Raw genomic sequence first — 14,848 nt, forward strand, 5'->3', positions numbered from 1 at the left:
AAAGTATCATGACTTAGGAGTTGTCTTGAAAGATATCATGTTTGGGTTTGAATGCACTCAGACTGGGACACAGCTAACTCAGGTCTTCCATAGCTTTGGTGGGGCCTCTAGCCACAGATACAGTGAGTTAGGAGTTGGAAGGCTCTGATGTCTTCAACAGCATTGTAAGAACCACTTCTCCTCCATTTCCAAGGTGCTGGTATCCACCTCCTGGATTGTGAGTCCAGAAAGTTAGGAGACACCTTGTAGCAGCGCTCAATAAAGCACTCTCAGAGAAGGACGCACACAACACAAGGTAGCCTTCACAGGTCAGCCTTCCACAGTGAGTAGCTGATTATGTCTATTAAGAGAGGTCTCCCCTTTCTCTAAGCTGGCTGGTCATAAATCAGCTCTGAATCCATGATGTTACACAACATTATAGCCAGCACAGCTCTGAGACTGGACTAATAAGGCCTTGATGCCCTGTTAAAACATCTGCATGGTTTCTTGCTTGCACGAAGTATTGACAAGCTGACCTCACATCCAACTGCAAAAAGCCATGCAGACTTGCCTTTAGGTAACTGTGCTCTGAAGGGGCTTTTTCATGGGTACTGTATTGAGGCACAGACTCCATGCTCTGGATAGGCAGTCTCAGTGCTTTGCCTAGGGACTCCACTCTGCAAACCAATGACACATCACAACACACAGCGTTCTTGGCTTACACAAACCTTTTTGGGATCGGTGCTTGTGCAAATACAGTATGTTTATACATGGTGATAAATCTTTGTTAATGAGGCTGCAGCATGCTTGCTGTTTTTTCTGCTAGCATCTGTGTTTTGGATCAATGGCAACATCACATTTTTAGGAAAAAAAAAATATTTCAGAATAGAGGTGCTTGTGTGTAAAAGTAGAGGTACAGAGGGCCAAGCAGTATATGCATACCCCCTGAAAAGTGTACAGTTTGGGACTCCATGGGAACCTTGCACAAATGTGAGGGACTGAGGGGAGAATGTAAGAGAAAGCAAGGTGGATTAGTCTGTTAGTCATTACGACCCTGTCTCTGGGCCCAGGGTGGTAATGCAACCTCACAGCTGCAGCAGACTATAGCTCTGCATGGTGGAGATCTCCTCCTTCTGCTAACCTTTGGCACAAGAGATACGAAAGCTTTTCTCAGATTCCCAAAACTAAGGTGATTTTTTGCATTAGTGAGAAAAAATGGATTAGTGTCTGAAGGCCAAAAGAGTCAAGGGTCACCTGTAGGTGTCTCTTTCTCCGCTAATCTATAGTAATTAAGATATATAACATAAGCATTCATGCAATACACAGGAAGATAATAGACTGAGACTAGATGAAGACTGGTATTTGCACATGGCAGCTTCTAGTCAGTAGCCAGCGATTAGCAAGTTACAGCGAATCTTTATTTTATCTTCTGGAGGGCATTGCAAAGGATCCCCATCTCACCTGCAAAGGAAAGAATCAGAGCAGTTAATCCTACAACTAGCCCATTTCTAACACTCCTGTGTATGTTTATCCTTTATATCCATTCCCTGAAAGAATAAGGCAAAAAAAAAAAGCTACATTGGACATATTTATTAGGGTCTTACTGGAGTAAGGTTTGCAGAGTCAGCCCTTTGCCTTCATCAGCCATATAAGGATGGCTCACAGTATCAGGGGTGCTGGCTTTTAGCAGGCTAGCCAATGTTAGGGGGAAAACGTATCAGGAAAAAGGCTAGAATGGCAAAAGGCAATGTGATTAAAGCCAAGCTTTTCCTTTTCTTCCTTACTGAGAACAGCTAGAGCCACACATCAGAATCCATCACAAGGCCCTCTGGCCTTTCCTAGCAGGTGCTACCTCCGCTAAAACTGGATATTTCAGATGTAACAAACGACAGTCAAGTGGAAATGCTATTTTGAAGCTTGAAGAGTTAGGAAGCAATTTTTGCACCAGAAAGGAGATATGTGCTGCTTGAACTTGGTCAGGCTCAGAGCATTAAATGCAACCAGATGAAATCTGCTTTGTGGTTGCTATTTCTGATCCAAGTTTTGAGGAATTCAAGGTAACAAATCTGTAGTTCCTTACTATTGATAGTGTCGGCTAAGTTCTTCAGCTGCTTTGCATTGTCCAAGACTTCAATCCTCTGGGTGTAGGGATTGTACCGGACAGAGAAAGGACGAGGGATCGTTTGAGCAAATTTCCTGAGGCAAAAATACAAAAACACACATACAAACTTGAAAAGCTCCTTTTTTCAGTAACTCACTCTTTTCTTAGTGTGTGCATTTGATGAGGGGAATAAGAAAATCTGTGAGAGGAAATAACTGAAATTCCTGCCGAGTGATCTGAGACCTACAGTATTCTGTAACACGCTTGAATCTGCATTTGTCCTTACCACCTTTGCTTTTTTCCAAACAGGACTAACTATGCTATCTGCATGGCAACACTGCTCCTGGTATAGGCCAACTATGTAGCTATCAGGATTTGCCAAACTTGAAAACCTCATTTTCCTTTCAGTAATGCAAAATATAGGAATCCTGATCCAAGTCTGCAATTTCAGGGAAAGTAAGGTCAAGTAGTATGCCACCCTGGCATACTTAGGAGCAAGCAGAGTGCTAACTTCTGGCATGGTTGGTAATGGCTTCCAGGTCATTGCAAAGATAGGAGATAGTCAATAGAGTAAAGCAGGATTCTTGCCACCCCTTATTTGCAGCCTTCCCTTCTGCAAAATATGGCAGAAACATTAAGATTTTGGTATCTTGGGAGAACATTATTTTGCATAACCACAGAACTGTGGAAAGGAGGACTCTGAATCGGATGAGATGGTCAGAGCTATTGTTCCAGGCTCCTTGTAGACCCCAGCAGGATACTGGCTTATATATCTGCTTCTGATTACTGAAGTTATTGCTGAAAGAGGAAGGAAAGCATGCAGGAGTTGATTATGGAGCCCCACTAGACAGACTGTGACTCAGCATGGTAAATCCCATATGCCCAGAACAGTGGAATATGCTAGATGCCACCTCCACATTGCTCCTTCAGTTTAGTCCTACTTATTATCAGCTAAGGTCATTGTCTCAAATAGAGTTCAGTGTGAGCAGGCCACAAGGTATGACAGTGGAAAAAAATTGTGTTGGTTAGGATGAAAGTGTTTAGTGGCATCAGTCCAGTTTTTCTAAGGGGAGAGATCCACATTAGAAGACAGTCTTCCTAAATCTCAGCTGAAGGTAAGATACTAATTAGAAGATGAATGCCTTGAGCTGGAATATTTTAGGTTAGCCTCAGAATACTTTTTCAGGGAGGTTTTCTATTACACCCAAACACACATGTCCAGGTGCAAGCCACCAACACAGGCACTGGACCAACCCCCAGACCTCTATTTCAATTTAAGCAGTTTTCCAATTTGGTCACTGAAATAATTAAAAGAAGCTCCCAGATGGTTTTTATAGAGTAAGGCAGCATCTTCCATTTTCTCAAGGAACTTGCTACTGAGTTAGAGAAGCATACAGAGAAGATAGGAATGTGTGCAGGATATTAATAGCACAAACCAGAATAGAAGGCCATCTTTCTCAGGTATTACCCCAGAGAAAAGGGCAGAAGGAGAGGCTTCAGGCTTGTGATGGCTGAGGAAGCAGCAGGGGAGGTAGCTAGGAAGACTTTGGAGCTGGGGAGCCTGGGGCAGCAAAGTATCTTGCATCTAGGTATGTGTTTATCTGTGAATGGGAGAGAGAGAGAAAGAGAGAAGACACTGCAGGTCTGGGACAAGTCCCTGTGTGGCATCTCCAAGTGAAAAATTTGTTGACTGTGAGCCAAGGCTATCCCCCAGTGGCTTGGCTGACATCCAGAAATATGGTGGTGGTTTTTTTAAACAGAAATAGAAATATTGCTGTGAGGTGGAACCCAAGCTGAACACCAAACACAGTCTGAGCATTCCTGTTTCAAGAACCAGAACTGAACCTGGACCATTATTTCAAAGTCTTGTTGAACTGGAACTGAATCTCTATTTCAGTCACAGATGACTGAAAGATTTACTGTGTAGCCCTGTAGTCTTGTAAACACACTGCTGGTTACAAGCTGGAGGCTCTATATTAAGCTTACCACACAGGCCTCAGGATTGGGTTTATTAGGCTCGCTTGCAGTTTTGTTCAGCTGTAACAGCAATTGTCTAATGACCTTACAGCTATTACCTAATTTGTTTTAGTCTTGCTTAATTCTGAATAACTGTGTGCTACAATGTCTATCATTAATAATTTTTATATAGGCAGGAATAGCAAGTAGTTATGCTGTAGAGAGTGAACTAAGTCTGACCCTAAAGTAATGATGCAGCATAAAGGAGTACCAGCATGGGCTGATAACAGAGGCTTTAAAAGTGCGAGCATAGAATTATGCTGGTTGTCCCTGGGCTATCAACAACTCCCCACTGGTCAGTTATTCATAGTAAAGCAAACTTAGGAGCTGAGGAAAAAAAAACAGTTTTAGAGGAAACAAAAGGGACAAAGAAAAAAACATTTAACAAATTTTAAAGTCAGAAGTAACATAGATTTGCAGACCAATGTAGAAAGAGCAAGATGTAAAGCATGTTAGAAAACATAAAAATGGCCCTGAGGAAACCTTGGGCTGAGGAGGAAGAAAAGCAGCATCAACGCCATCCACCTCCTCACAAAAGAGAGGAAGAAGCTCCATTCATTAACATCACAGCCCTGCTCTGAAGACCTCAAGATGCTGATTACTTGACAACTCCACCCCCCACCACCAGACTGAAACTGTTGACTTAAGACATAAAAGAAAGTGTAAGGGTGAGCATAACTTCAGAGGAAAAGGAGTAGATACTAGGTGATTTTTTGTACAAAAACTTATAACTATAGTATTGTTAAAGAGACTTGTTTTGTATTAATTAGCTAGCTTTGTCCCTAAGTATTAGTATCATTGCAGTTGGACTAATAATAATTTTTTGTTGCATTTTGGTTATACAGATGAAACTCTTAATTAGACTAAACACAAATTCCTGGCTTCATGTATAAGGTATGTTCCCCTTGACAAGATTTTGAGTGTAACAACTGCTTAGTCTCTTTAAGCATTGCACAACTTTTTCTAATGCCTCTGAAAACATTACTGTCAACCCAAGACTTGTTATGGCAATGGGATCCATTGCATTGGCAGTGGACAAGAAAATGGATCTTATACGGAATGACTGCATTACCTTAGCTTTTCTTTTGCATCTTGAAAACTTTCAGCAACGTAGTAGACAGGCTGGAACTCAGTAACAGGGTACTTCTGCACAGCAGTCTTCTCCAGGAGAAGAGGCTGAATCTCAGGCTTACTTGATAAACAATACTATGAGCAAAAGGATAAGAAATTTATTTCAGTTAAAAAGTGCTTGAATTTGCTGTGAAAGAAAGATAGAGCTACTGAATGCCACCCAGTTTCAGACAGGAAAGAGTTGCTCCTGTGGAATACAATGACAATGTCACTTACTAGGAAAGAAGCAGGTATGAGTCCCCTGTGTATGTATACACTGACACATTTATTAGAGCTCTTCAATGAAGTAGATATTTCGTGCTACTTCTGTGCACAAAGTATGAAGCAAAATAAGGATCTGAAGACATTCAGAAGAGAAATTTGAGCGATTATAAACATCTTCGAAATGTTGTTTTATAGAACACACCTGCAGCTCCCCAAATGAAGACAGCAGCCCTGCGCCATATGCCTTGAGTGAATCGCCTTCCTTACATAGTCCAAACTCCACTGTAAACCAATAAACCTAGCAAGAAAATTAGACAGAAACATATGATTCCTTGATCAAAAAGAGCAGGCACACATCATTGATTTGAATACAATTGGAGTTTACATTTCTATTTAAAATGTTGCCATGTGTCAAATATCAACTGTATAAATACAGTAAATGTCCCCACAAACTGAAATTCTTCACCTGGAAAGGGCACAGTGCTAGACTCAATGTGCCTGCGAATCAGCTCAGTTCCCTGACACACACAGTTGTCTTTTACTATGTTTACATTTGTCAGCAGAGCAGAGACAATGAAACTATAGCAATAAAATTTCATTTTGCCCGGCCAACCCAGTTAAAGTTTGAACTTTAGTTGATAGAAGTTTGTGTCCTGTTTCATACAGAGGGCTGCATCTAGCTGCAGCAGCAAAAGAGGGAATGGGCTGTTAGTGCAATATTGAAGGAAGATGATGTGTGGCCTAGCTTGACTTCTTGGTCTGTCATTTTGAAGGGATACCTGCTCTGGCTCAGAAGAACTACCTCATCTATCAGAAACAGCAAAGATGGTGCAATGCTTTGCCCAGGTGAGTTGGCACTGGGGACACTAATCTCACAGGCATATCCTTTTTTTTATTTGAAGTTTGCAATTCTGGGTCTCAGTAGTCTCAGAGTAGGATTCAGGTGAGCCACACTGACTGCAGAGGACATTATCTGCCTGGCAGGATGGAAGAGAAGGGACACTCACAGGTAGAACAACTACTGAAGCTGCCTCCTGAAATTTCCTGTGGGGATGTAGTAACACATAATGTCTTCTTGCCCAATATGTTTGTGCTGGAGGAAATCTTGTCTGGGCTTCTGTGTTTAATCACAACTGTCACTTTGAATAAGGGGTGCCAAAGTTATTTTCCTTTAATGCAACTGTTTCAGGGTGGGGTTTTCCAATCATGGACTTCACTCTGTTCCCATTCAACTCTATGGGAGTTCTATCAGTGACTTCAGTGGCAGCAGAATTAAGACAACACAGTATGCTTTGGAAAACTGAGCCCTCATTTATTAAATTACCGTAGCAAGTTTCTCGATGAAATCATCCGGAGCTCCCAGAGATGCCAGTCCAATTTCCTGTAACAATAAACCATTATTCTTCAAGCTGTTTATTGCAAACATTCTTCCTGTCTCGTCTTATGTAATTTCTCACATTTGAAATGTTACCATTGCTTACTACCACACACAAATGTTTACGGGACATGTTCCTATCATGAAACATCAGTTTTAAACCAGAAATCTCTCCAGAAATGAACAAAGGGTCCTGTCCAAATGTCATTTACAAGGCATGATCCTTTGTGCCTGGTACAAAGCCCACTGAGGTCAAATAAAATTTTCCTCTTGCTTTGACAGGCTTTTGATCAATCTACAATGCACACCTAAGAGAATGATACGGTCAAAAGGAGATAAATCAGTCACACCCACACACCTTAAATATTTCTCTTTGTTTTGATGGGCCCTGATTGCAGTTTTCCCGGAGCCTTGAATGACTGATTTTTTCTGAATGGCAGGGCACAATTTGGAAGAGCTTATTTGTACCTTAGGAGCTAATGGAGACTTTCCTGGGAGGCATGCAATAGCTGGATCCAGAAGACAGCCACACAAGATGGTATATAACCAGGTACCTTTCTTGGTTTGCTCCAGTGAGGACTGCGCAATGCAAAATCAGAACCCCACACACCCACACACCAAAAGCATGGGAGCAGCCATCACCATGTCAAATCCTAATAAGCCAAGGTGCAGTAGAGCTTATCTTGAAGGAAACCCCAGTTCTGGGAAAGAGCGGAGCATGAGGGCAATACTAAGTGCTTACTAACAACATCAAGTCGACTTTTGTCTTGTGAGCAGGATGTTACATCAAGTCCATTTTCCCCTCCTTCCTTCCTTCCTTCCACCCTTCCACCCTTCCACCCTTCTGTCTTCCGTCCTTCTCTCCATCCTTCTTTGTCTCTTTTTTTCTCTTCTTGTCTTTCCTTTTCCTTCCTTCCTTCCTTCCTTCCTTTCTTCCTTCCTTTCCTCCCTTCCACCCTTCCACCCTTCCACCCTTCTGTCTTCCGTCCTTCTCTCCATCCTTCTTTGTCTCTTTTTTTCTCTTCTTGTCTTTCCTTTTCCTTCCTTCCTTCCTTCCTTCCTTTCCTCCCTTCCACCCTTCCACCCTTCCACCCTTCTGTCTTCCGTCCTTCTCTCCATCCTTCTTTGTCTCTTTTTTTCTCTTCTTGTCTTTCCTTTTCCTTCCTTCCTTCCTTCCTTCCTTCCTTTCCTCCCTTCCACCCTTCCACCCTTCCACCCTTCTGTCTTCCGTCCTTCTCTCCATCCTTCTTTGTCTCTTTTTTTCTCTTCTTGTCTTTCCTTTTCCTTCCTTCCTTTCTTCCTTCCTTTCCTCCCTTCCACCCTTCCACCCTTCCACCCTTCTGTCTTCCGTCCTTCTCTCCATCCTTCTTTGTCTCTTTTTTTCTCTTCTTGTCTTTCCTTTTCCTTCCTTCCTTTCTTCCTTCCTTTCCTCCCTTCCACCCTTCCACCCTTCCACCCTTCCACCCTTCCACCCTTCCACCCTTCTGTCTTCCGTCCTTCTCTCCATCCTTCTTTGTCTCTTTTTTTCTCTTCTTGTCTTTCCTTTTCCTTCCTTCCTTTCTTCCTTCCTTTCCTCCCTTCCACCCTTCCACCCTTCCACCCTTCTGTCTTCCGTCCTTCTCTCCATCCTTCTTTGTCTCTTTTTTTCTCTTCTTGTCTTTCCTTTTCCTTCCTTCCTTCCTTCCTTCCTCTCTCTGTCTGACATTCTCTCTTCCTGTCTTTTCATGTTTTCTGGTAAGATGCAGCCAAAAGTTTACTCCTTCACTGAGGTTTGGCTTCTTTTCCAGAGACATTAACACTACCAAAGAGAAAGCTCCTCTCCTGCCTTCTCCCATGCTTGCAGCTGGGACAGTTCCCCACTTCACTCAGCCTCCTCTGTGGTTTCAATAGAAAACAAACAAAAAAAATCTTCACTTTCCCTAACATTTGGACTGCAGGGTGGGGCAATAATTCATCTGACTCATGAGCCATTTAACTTTGCTCAGAAGGATCAACAGCTACAAAAAGGTTTTGGATGATGGCTTCGCAAAGGGTTTGCCTGTAAAAAAACAACTCACACAGGACAGACGTTTGGAGTTTGGGTGTATGAGTTCACCTAAGTGATTTGTGTCAAGATTTCAAGCAATAAATAAATCAGCCTTGGCCACTCTTAAACAATATGCTAATAAACACCCCACCCCTCATAGCTCTTGGTTCATCCTCTGAATTACCTAATCTCTGGTGTGTTCAATTATAAAAATAGTAAAACCACTGAGCAACTTACCTGGGAAAACTGAGCAAAACTGGGATCAGCAAAAAGAGGCACATGTCCTAGCAGCTCATGGCAAATATCACTGCAGGAAAACATGACATCTGAATAACTTTAATTTAGGAAAAGCCCATCATTGCTGGATGAATGCCCTAGAGTCAGCACATAGTCAGGAGTGCCATGCATTTGATCCTACCAGCAAATAATGCTCAAGACTCACGGGAAAACATTTTGCTCTAAAATTATTCTTGTGGTGGAAAGGCTTGCACACTCCAGGGTTTTCAGTGCTTTTATCATCATACATCCTCAGAGGAAGGATGACACATTCGTTTTTCCTTATGGAAGAAAACCATCCATTCAACTGCTCACCCAGCTCAGGAAAGCCCAGAAAGAAATCACCCCACCAAAGGGAACACGGACTTTTCAGTCTCAAGGACAAGAAACCTCTTTAGATGAAGCTCAGGCTACTAAGACAATTCACCATGGTGTCAATATGCACCTCAAGAGCTCAACTCCAGTCCATGTTCAGGCCCACAGCCTCCCACTGAGAGGTGAAAGCTCACCCTTCCTCAGGTAGGACTATTTTCATCACAAGTTGAAGTTGACAGCTGGACAGTCATGTTTGGGGAAGAACTCACCTAGAGACTGCTAGATTTTTCAAAGACAGAGAAGTCATTTGGTGAGATGGAAAGGGGAGAGGGATAAGATGGTCCCAGGAGGGCAAGGTCTGTGGAAGATATTTCAGCCTGGCTTTGTACACAATGAGAATGGAGTGAGGAGAAGCAGGGAGGAAATCAGAAGAATGAGGGATAGAAAAATGGAAGGGAAAAGGAAGCTGTGTGAAGAAGTAGGAAGCAAAGAAACAGTAAGGGAGAGGAGTAAGAATTGCAACAATATGAAGCGGAGGAAGAAAACTGTTTTGAAAACAGCAAGTGGAAAAGGACAATGGACAGGAACAGAGAGAAATATTACAACATAAAACTGAAAAAGAGAAGGGATCAATGATCTGGGCTTCCTCTATTTTGCTGCCAGAAGCTTGCTTGCAACATGTTGAGTCATTCCTGCACTAGATTTCACACCACTGTTTGGGTGCTAATAGCTAAGCTAAATGCCTTTGTACACTGCTCTCTTGCCTCCCAGCCACCACACAAGTATGCCTTCAGTAGCAAAACTGTCTGATCAGTCCCATAAGAACTTGCAGAAGAGGATGCAGCTTGTTAAAAAGACTAGAAATCTTCCAAAAATGTTTTCAGAAGAGAGTAGTCACTTGGCCACTCTCCCTTAGCTCTGTTCCCAGGAGTGCCCCAGAGTCCCACATGGTTATTATCAGTTGGGCTGACCCCGCTGTTAGTCTGCTGCAACTTCACACACTTTCTGTGCCAAAGTACTTACGGCTCTGGTGTGTACATGGGTTTGGACGCATGGCGAATATACTGTGTAGAGTGAAATACTCGGAACGCCAGCCCAGCCAAGAAATCCCGAGAGGAGAGCAACCCTGCAACAGGACGCAGGCGAAATCCAGTGCAGGCTGAAGGGACAAAATATGGCATCTTAAAAACAGCCAGTGTGCTTGATTTATCCTTATCCAGACTCCTCACAGTGGAAAAAGTTTGTTAATTGTTTTCTTTGCTCTCCTTATGTTAAACAGAGTTTAGTTGTGAAAGAGCAGGGGATTTTCTACCCATGTGTACCACCATCCCAGTATCTGAGCATCTGTACCATCGTACCCCTGGAAGTTTTAGAGAGGGACCTGGGACACAGGCTAAGTGATGTGCCCAAGCACCACAGGGAGCCTGTGATAAAGCAGGGACTGCTTTTCCATCTCTGGAAGCACCACCCCCACTGACAGCTGTGGCCTTTCATTTGATTTGGTTCTTTTATATGCTTCAAACTTACTCTGCAAGAATTTTGAAATATCTTCAAGCTGGGGAATGTTGTCCTCCCGGTAACCACAGTACTTCTCCAGCAGTGGGAACACATGGTTGTGTTCATAACAAGCATGAGTTGGATAGAGACTCTTCAACTCCCTGAAGACAGTGCCCCATGTTTTCTTTTCTTCTTCCGTGTAGGTGACTCGAGGAATAGGTTGGCCACTGGAAAGAAAATGGATACCCTCCATAGGAGCGACAGAGAAAATGTCCTATGTCACCAGCATCATACTCAGGAGCTTTACATGGACTGGCCAGGAGCTGCTGGTGCAGGAGGGGAGATGCCTTTGGTCTGACATGTAGGTGCAAAAGGAGCCTCACCTGCCGCTAGGCACAGACTGGGAAGGAGTCTACTGACCTCAGCTGAGACACTGGCCTTTAGACAACTCCTTGCACTATTGTGGTAAAAATAAATTAGTGTTTATTTGTCTTATCAAGATGTTCTCCTAAAAATATTTGCTGGTTGTTAGTTTCAATTTATTTGCATTTCTAGATATGGAGCAGCTGTTGTATTTCTTGCTCTAACACACATTACATTAATTGTTTTGGTTACAACAGGAAAATCATCAGCTCCAGAAAACTCTCTTTCTTGGAGGGGCAGAGAAATTCTGATCTGTGCTTTATGCTGTAACAGATGCAGACTCTAGCCAGTTTGACTTTTTGTAATTGTAATGAGTAATTTTGAGTCAAATCCCACCCTCAGGCCTGTTGAAGCTAGCACGAATTAGACAATCACAAGCAATGTAGTTTGGCCTCCTGTGAATAGTCAATTCCTTCAAAATAATGATAGGGCCATAGGTGAATCCAGCAGCTTTGCAAAATCAAAGGGTTTTAAGTAACTTAATAGGGTTAACATCACTGCTGGAATAATGCTGGAGCTTTCCAAGCCCCAGAGACCCATTGTTAAACTCTTGATGACATCCCACCATCTCCCACTCCCTCATTTTTTCCTTGAGCCTCAGGGCAGCTCCTCTGGAGCACCGTCATTTTCTGTCTCTCTGTATCAGCCCTCCTTGATCTGTGGAGCTTTAAACATCATGTTGAATTATGAGGATTGCTGGGGAATTGTTGTTCCTACAGCACTCCTAAGTAATCCTCAGTCACCTTCCAGGGCTATAGGGGGAAGCTATGGCTTTAAAACCTTTCAAATTTCAATTAAAAAGTTTCAGGCATCAACAGGGCCAGAAGCAAAGGAAGGCAGAGGGAAAAGGCAAGCTAAAAGCAAAGAAAAGAGAAGTCAGGGAGATTAAGCATTCAACAAAAATGACCGGTAAATGTATCGAGAGAGAAGGCAAAAGAGCAAAGGCAAAGGAGAGAGGCAAACAACAGGAGGAAAGAGAACAAAACAGGTGCAAGAGAAGGGACACAGAAGAGGATGAAATTGATAGCAGGAAGAAGAGTACAAGACAAACAACCATAGACCCACCTCACCTTTGTAGCTGACTTCACAAACTAAGCACATTTGCCTTTTCAGATACTTCCCATGAAGACTGATAACTTTGGTTGTCCCTCTCCTCCTGCCCAGTTCTCTGCATTTCTGTCCCGCTATGCTGGAGACACCCCTTCAACCTCTCCTCCCCACTGTAGACCCTGAAAGGCACGTTTGCCAGGTGTAGCACCCAGAGCAAGGGCATCACAGATCCATCTGGGCCTTCCTGAATCAACGCCCAAAGTCACAAAAATCACGTGCCTTCTTTCCACAAGCCCCAGAAGCCCAGACGTGGGCTTTCACAACCTGCTTATTGCTCTGTTTATGAAAGACCTTATTGGAAAGTCCAAGAACTTCACATAGAAGGTGCTTTTGGGACATAGCTCCAGGTCTGTATAGGCTCTGTTTCCGATGTGTCTGAGGATCTGGATAAAAGACTAAATATTAGTTAATTACATTTTGGGATATAATGGTTTCATCTTTCTAAGATGGTTTCAGTTTGAGTCTTGGGGGTAGGGAGTGGTTAACATGTTCTTTGTTTTATTTTTATGTAGGATTTGATGAAAGCCTGCAAACTAGAGACCAGAATTTGCTATCCATTATCCAGGAAAGGTAAATCTTCTGTGGGATACCTATAAATGGGCATTAGATCCATCCACATCTGGCCACAAAGTCTTATCCAAATTTTCTAGCTATAAACTGGGGTCCTGACTTTTTTCACTTTCCATCAATCAGTCCAATTTTGTCTCTCATTTTGTGATTAGATTATTAGCTCTTTGGCTCAGGGACTATCTTTTCATTGCAGTCCTGTGCAAAGTGGAGCCCTAAATGTACAACATATGTTACTTTATCCTTTGCAATCACAATTTTTACCAGTCTCAGCAAGAATCAGGCCCAGTAGTACTGATGTAAATGTGTGAGTGGCTCTGGGAATTGAATTTTATCTCCTCCAGATTTGATCACTGAAAGCAATCAAGCAAGCCTGTTCTAACTGAATTTATCATCTCTATTCATTTATTTTTCTTGGGAAATGAGAGCCCAAATTGCTGATTGCAGCTGGGTCAGACATGATAAAAGTAGAGTATCAGGCGCTGGATTAGCATCAGAACCATAAGTTATTCATTATTTTAATAGTGTATGCAGCTCCTGCTTTAATGTAAATGATAGGCACTCCTCCCCCAGCCCTGGTTTAATGGGGAGAATACCAGAAGCGGCTTTATTCAATGCTCAGGTCTTTGTAGTAGCAATGGAGTCTGCTGCTCAATTAGACAACAAAGCCGGGGAAGAGGGGTGTTGTGGGGAAAGAAGGGAGGCGACATTCTCTTCTGAACATGTGCCTGGAACAATTTACTTTTGTTTTACTGCGATCTGGGGATAAATGCACGAACAGGAAGATTTAAACACATAGCAGAGAAAAGCCAACAGCAGCAGGACGCTTGTGGAAAAACAGGGATTGCCAGCAGGGTGAGAGCCCTAGGAGAGGGCAGGAGATGTGGGCTTGCTTTCTGCCCATGCACTGAGCACTCACTGTCTGTAGTTGTAGGCGATATCCGCAAACTCCTTCCTCCGGGCCCGGTACACAGGATCTTTGAACCCCTAAAGAGAAAGAGCAATGGTCAGTCCTCACGTAAGTGCAGGTGGTGAACAGCCTTCCTCTCACCGAGCACCTTTGGGCACAGCTGGTGCAGTCCAAGAAGTGCAGAAGCTGTCTTCATCCTGCCTGGCTCCGCTGCACCCTGCTGACACAGGGCACTGCTCCTTCCCCGTCTGCAGGGCCACCAGAGCAACCATTCAGCCACACCCTCCCAGCACCTCTCGCCCCCCAAATCCTTTCATTTTCTCATTTCCACTTGCTACAAAAAAGGGAAACATGCTCCTTTACAGTGCCAGTAAGGTGCTCCCACAAGAGCAATACACCTCATTAACGGCACTCAGATAACTATGTCTTTCTGGTTTCTCAGGAAGCTTGTTGCAGTTCTTAGCAGAGCTGGGCTGGTCTAGAGGAGCAGAGTTAAACTGCATTAGAAACACACTCATCAACTCAGTCAGACTTTTTAGGCAGATTTTCAGCATGAACCACATATAAAGGTGCTCATTTTCAAACTGTTAGAAGAACAGTAGGCACTTAGCAGGCCAAAAAGCCCTATTTGCACTACAAATTCAACCATTTGAAGGGATTTAATTACTACAGAGAATGTCTAATAGACCTTGTGGCTTGGAGCTTGACTTTTGCAACTAATTACCAATAAAACCAGGGATAAGAAATATCATAGAATCATAGAATAGTTTGTGTTGGAAGGGACCTCTGAAGGTCTTCTAGTCCACCCCTCCTGCCGTGGGCAGGGACATCTTCAACTAGATCAGGTTGCTCAGAGCCCCGTCCAGCCTGACCTTGAATGTTTCCAGGGAGGGGGCATCCACCACCTCTCTGGGCAAC

At 43.2% G+C, this 14,848-nt stretch overlaps 1 protein-coding gene across 1 annotated transcript in view; it reads right to left on the reverse strand.

The window, feature by feature from the left end:
- Nucleotides 1-1,166: 1,166 nt before the first annotated feature.
- Nucleotides 1,167-14,848, reverse strand: part of PAH (phenylalanine hydroxylase) — a 40,536-nt gene continuing 26,854 nt past the window's right edge. The window contains exons 5-13 of the mRNA XM_009288380.1: nucleotides 13,940-14,007; nucleotides 10,951-11,147; nucleotides 10,447-10,582; nucleotides 9,070-9,139; nucleotides 6,756-6,812; nucleotides 5,634-5,729; nucleotides 5,169-5,302; nucleotides 2,060-2,175; nucleotides 1,167-1,440 (exon numbers count right to left, since the gene is read on the reverse strand). Coding sequence (XP_009286655.1) covers nucleotides 1,397-1,440; nucleotides 2,060-2,175; nucleotides 5,169-5,302; nucleotides 5,634-5,729; nucleotides 6,756-6,812; nucleotides 9,070-9,139; nucleotides 10,447-10,582; nucleotides 10,951-11,147; nucleotides 13,940-14,007 — 918 coding nt within the window. The 3' untranslated portion in view covers nucleotides 1,167-1,396. The remainder of the gene's footprint in view (nucleotides 1,441-2,059; nucleotides 2,176-5,168; nucleotides 5,303-5,633; nucleotides 5,730-6,755; nucleotides 6,813-9,069; nucleotides 9,140-10,446; nucleotides 10,583-10,950; nucleotides 11,148-13,939; nucleotides 14,008-14,848) is intronic.

The sequence above is a fragment of the Aptenodytes forsteri genome, unplaced genomic scaffold (genome assembly GCF_000699145.1).
Source record: "Aptenodytes forsteri isolate BGI_AS27 unplaced genomic scaffold, ASM69914v1 Scaffold56, whole genome shotgun sequence".
Lineage (NCBI taxonomy): Eukaryota > Metazoa > Chordata > Aves > Sphenisciformes > Spheniscidae > Aptenodytes > Aptenodytes forsteri.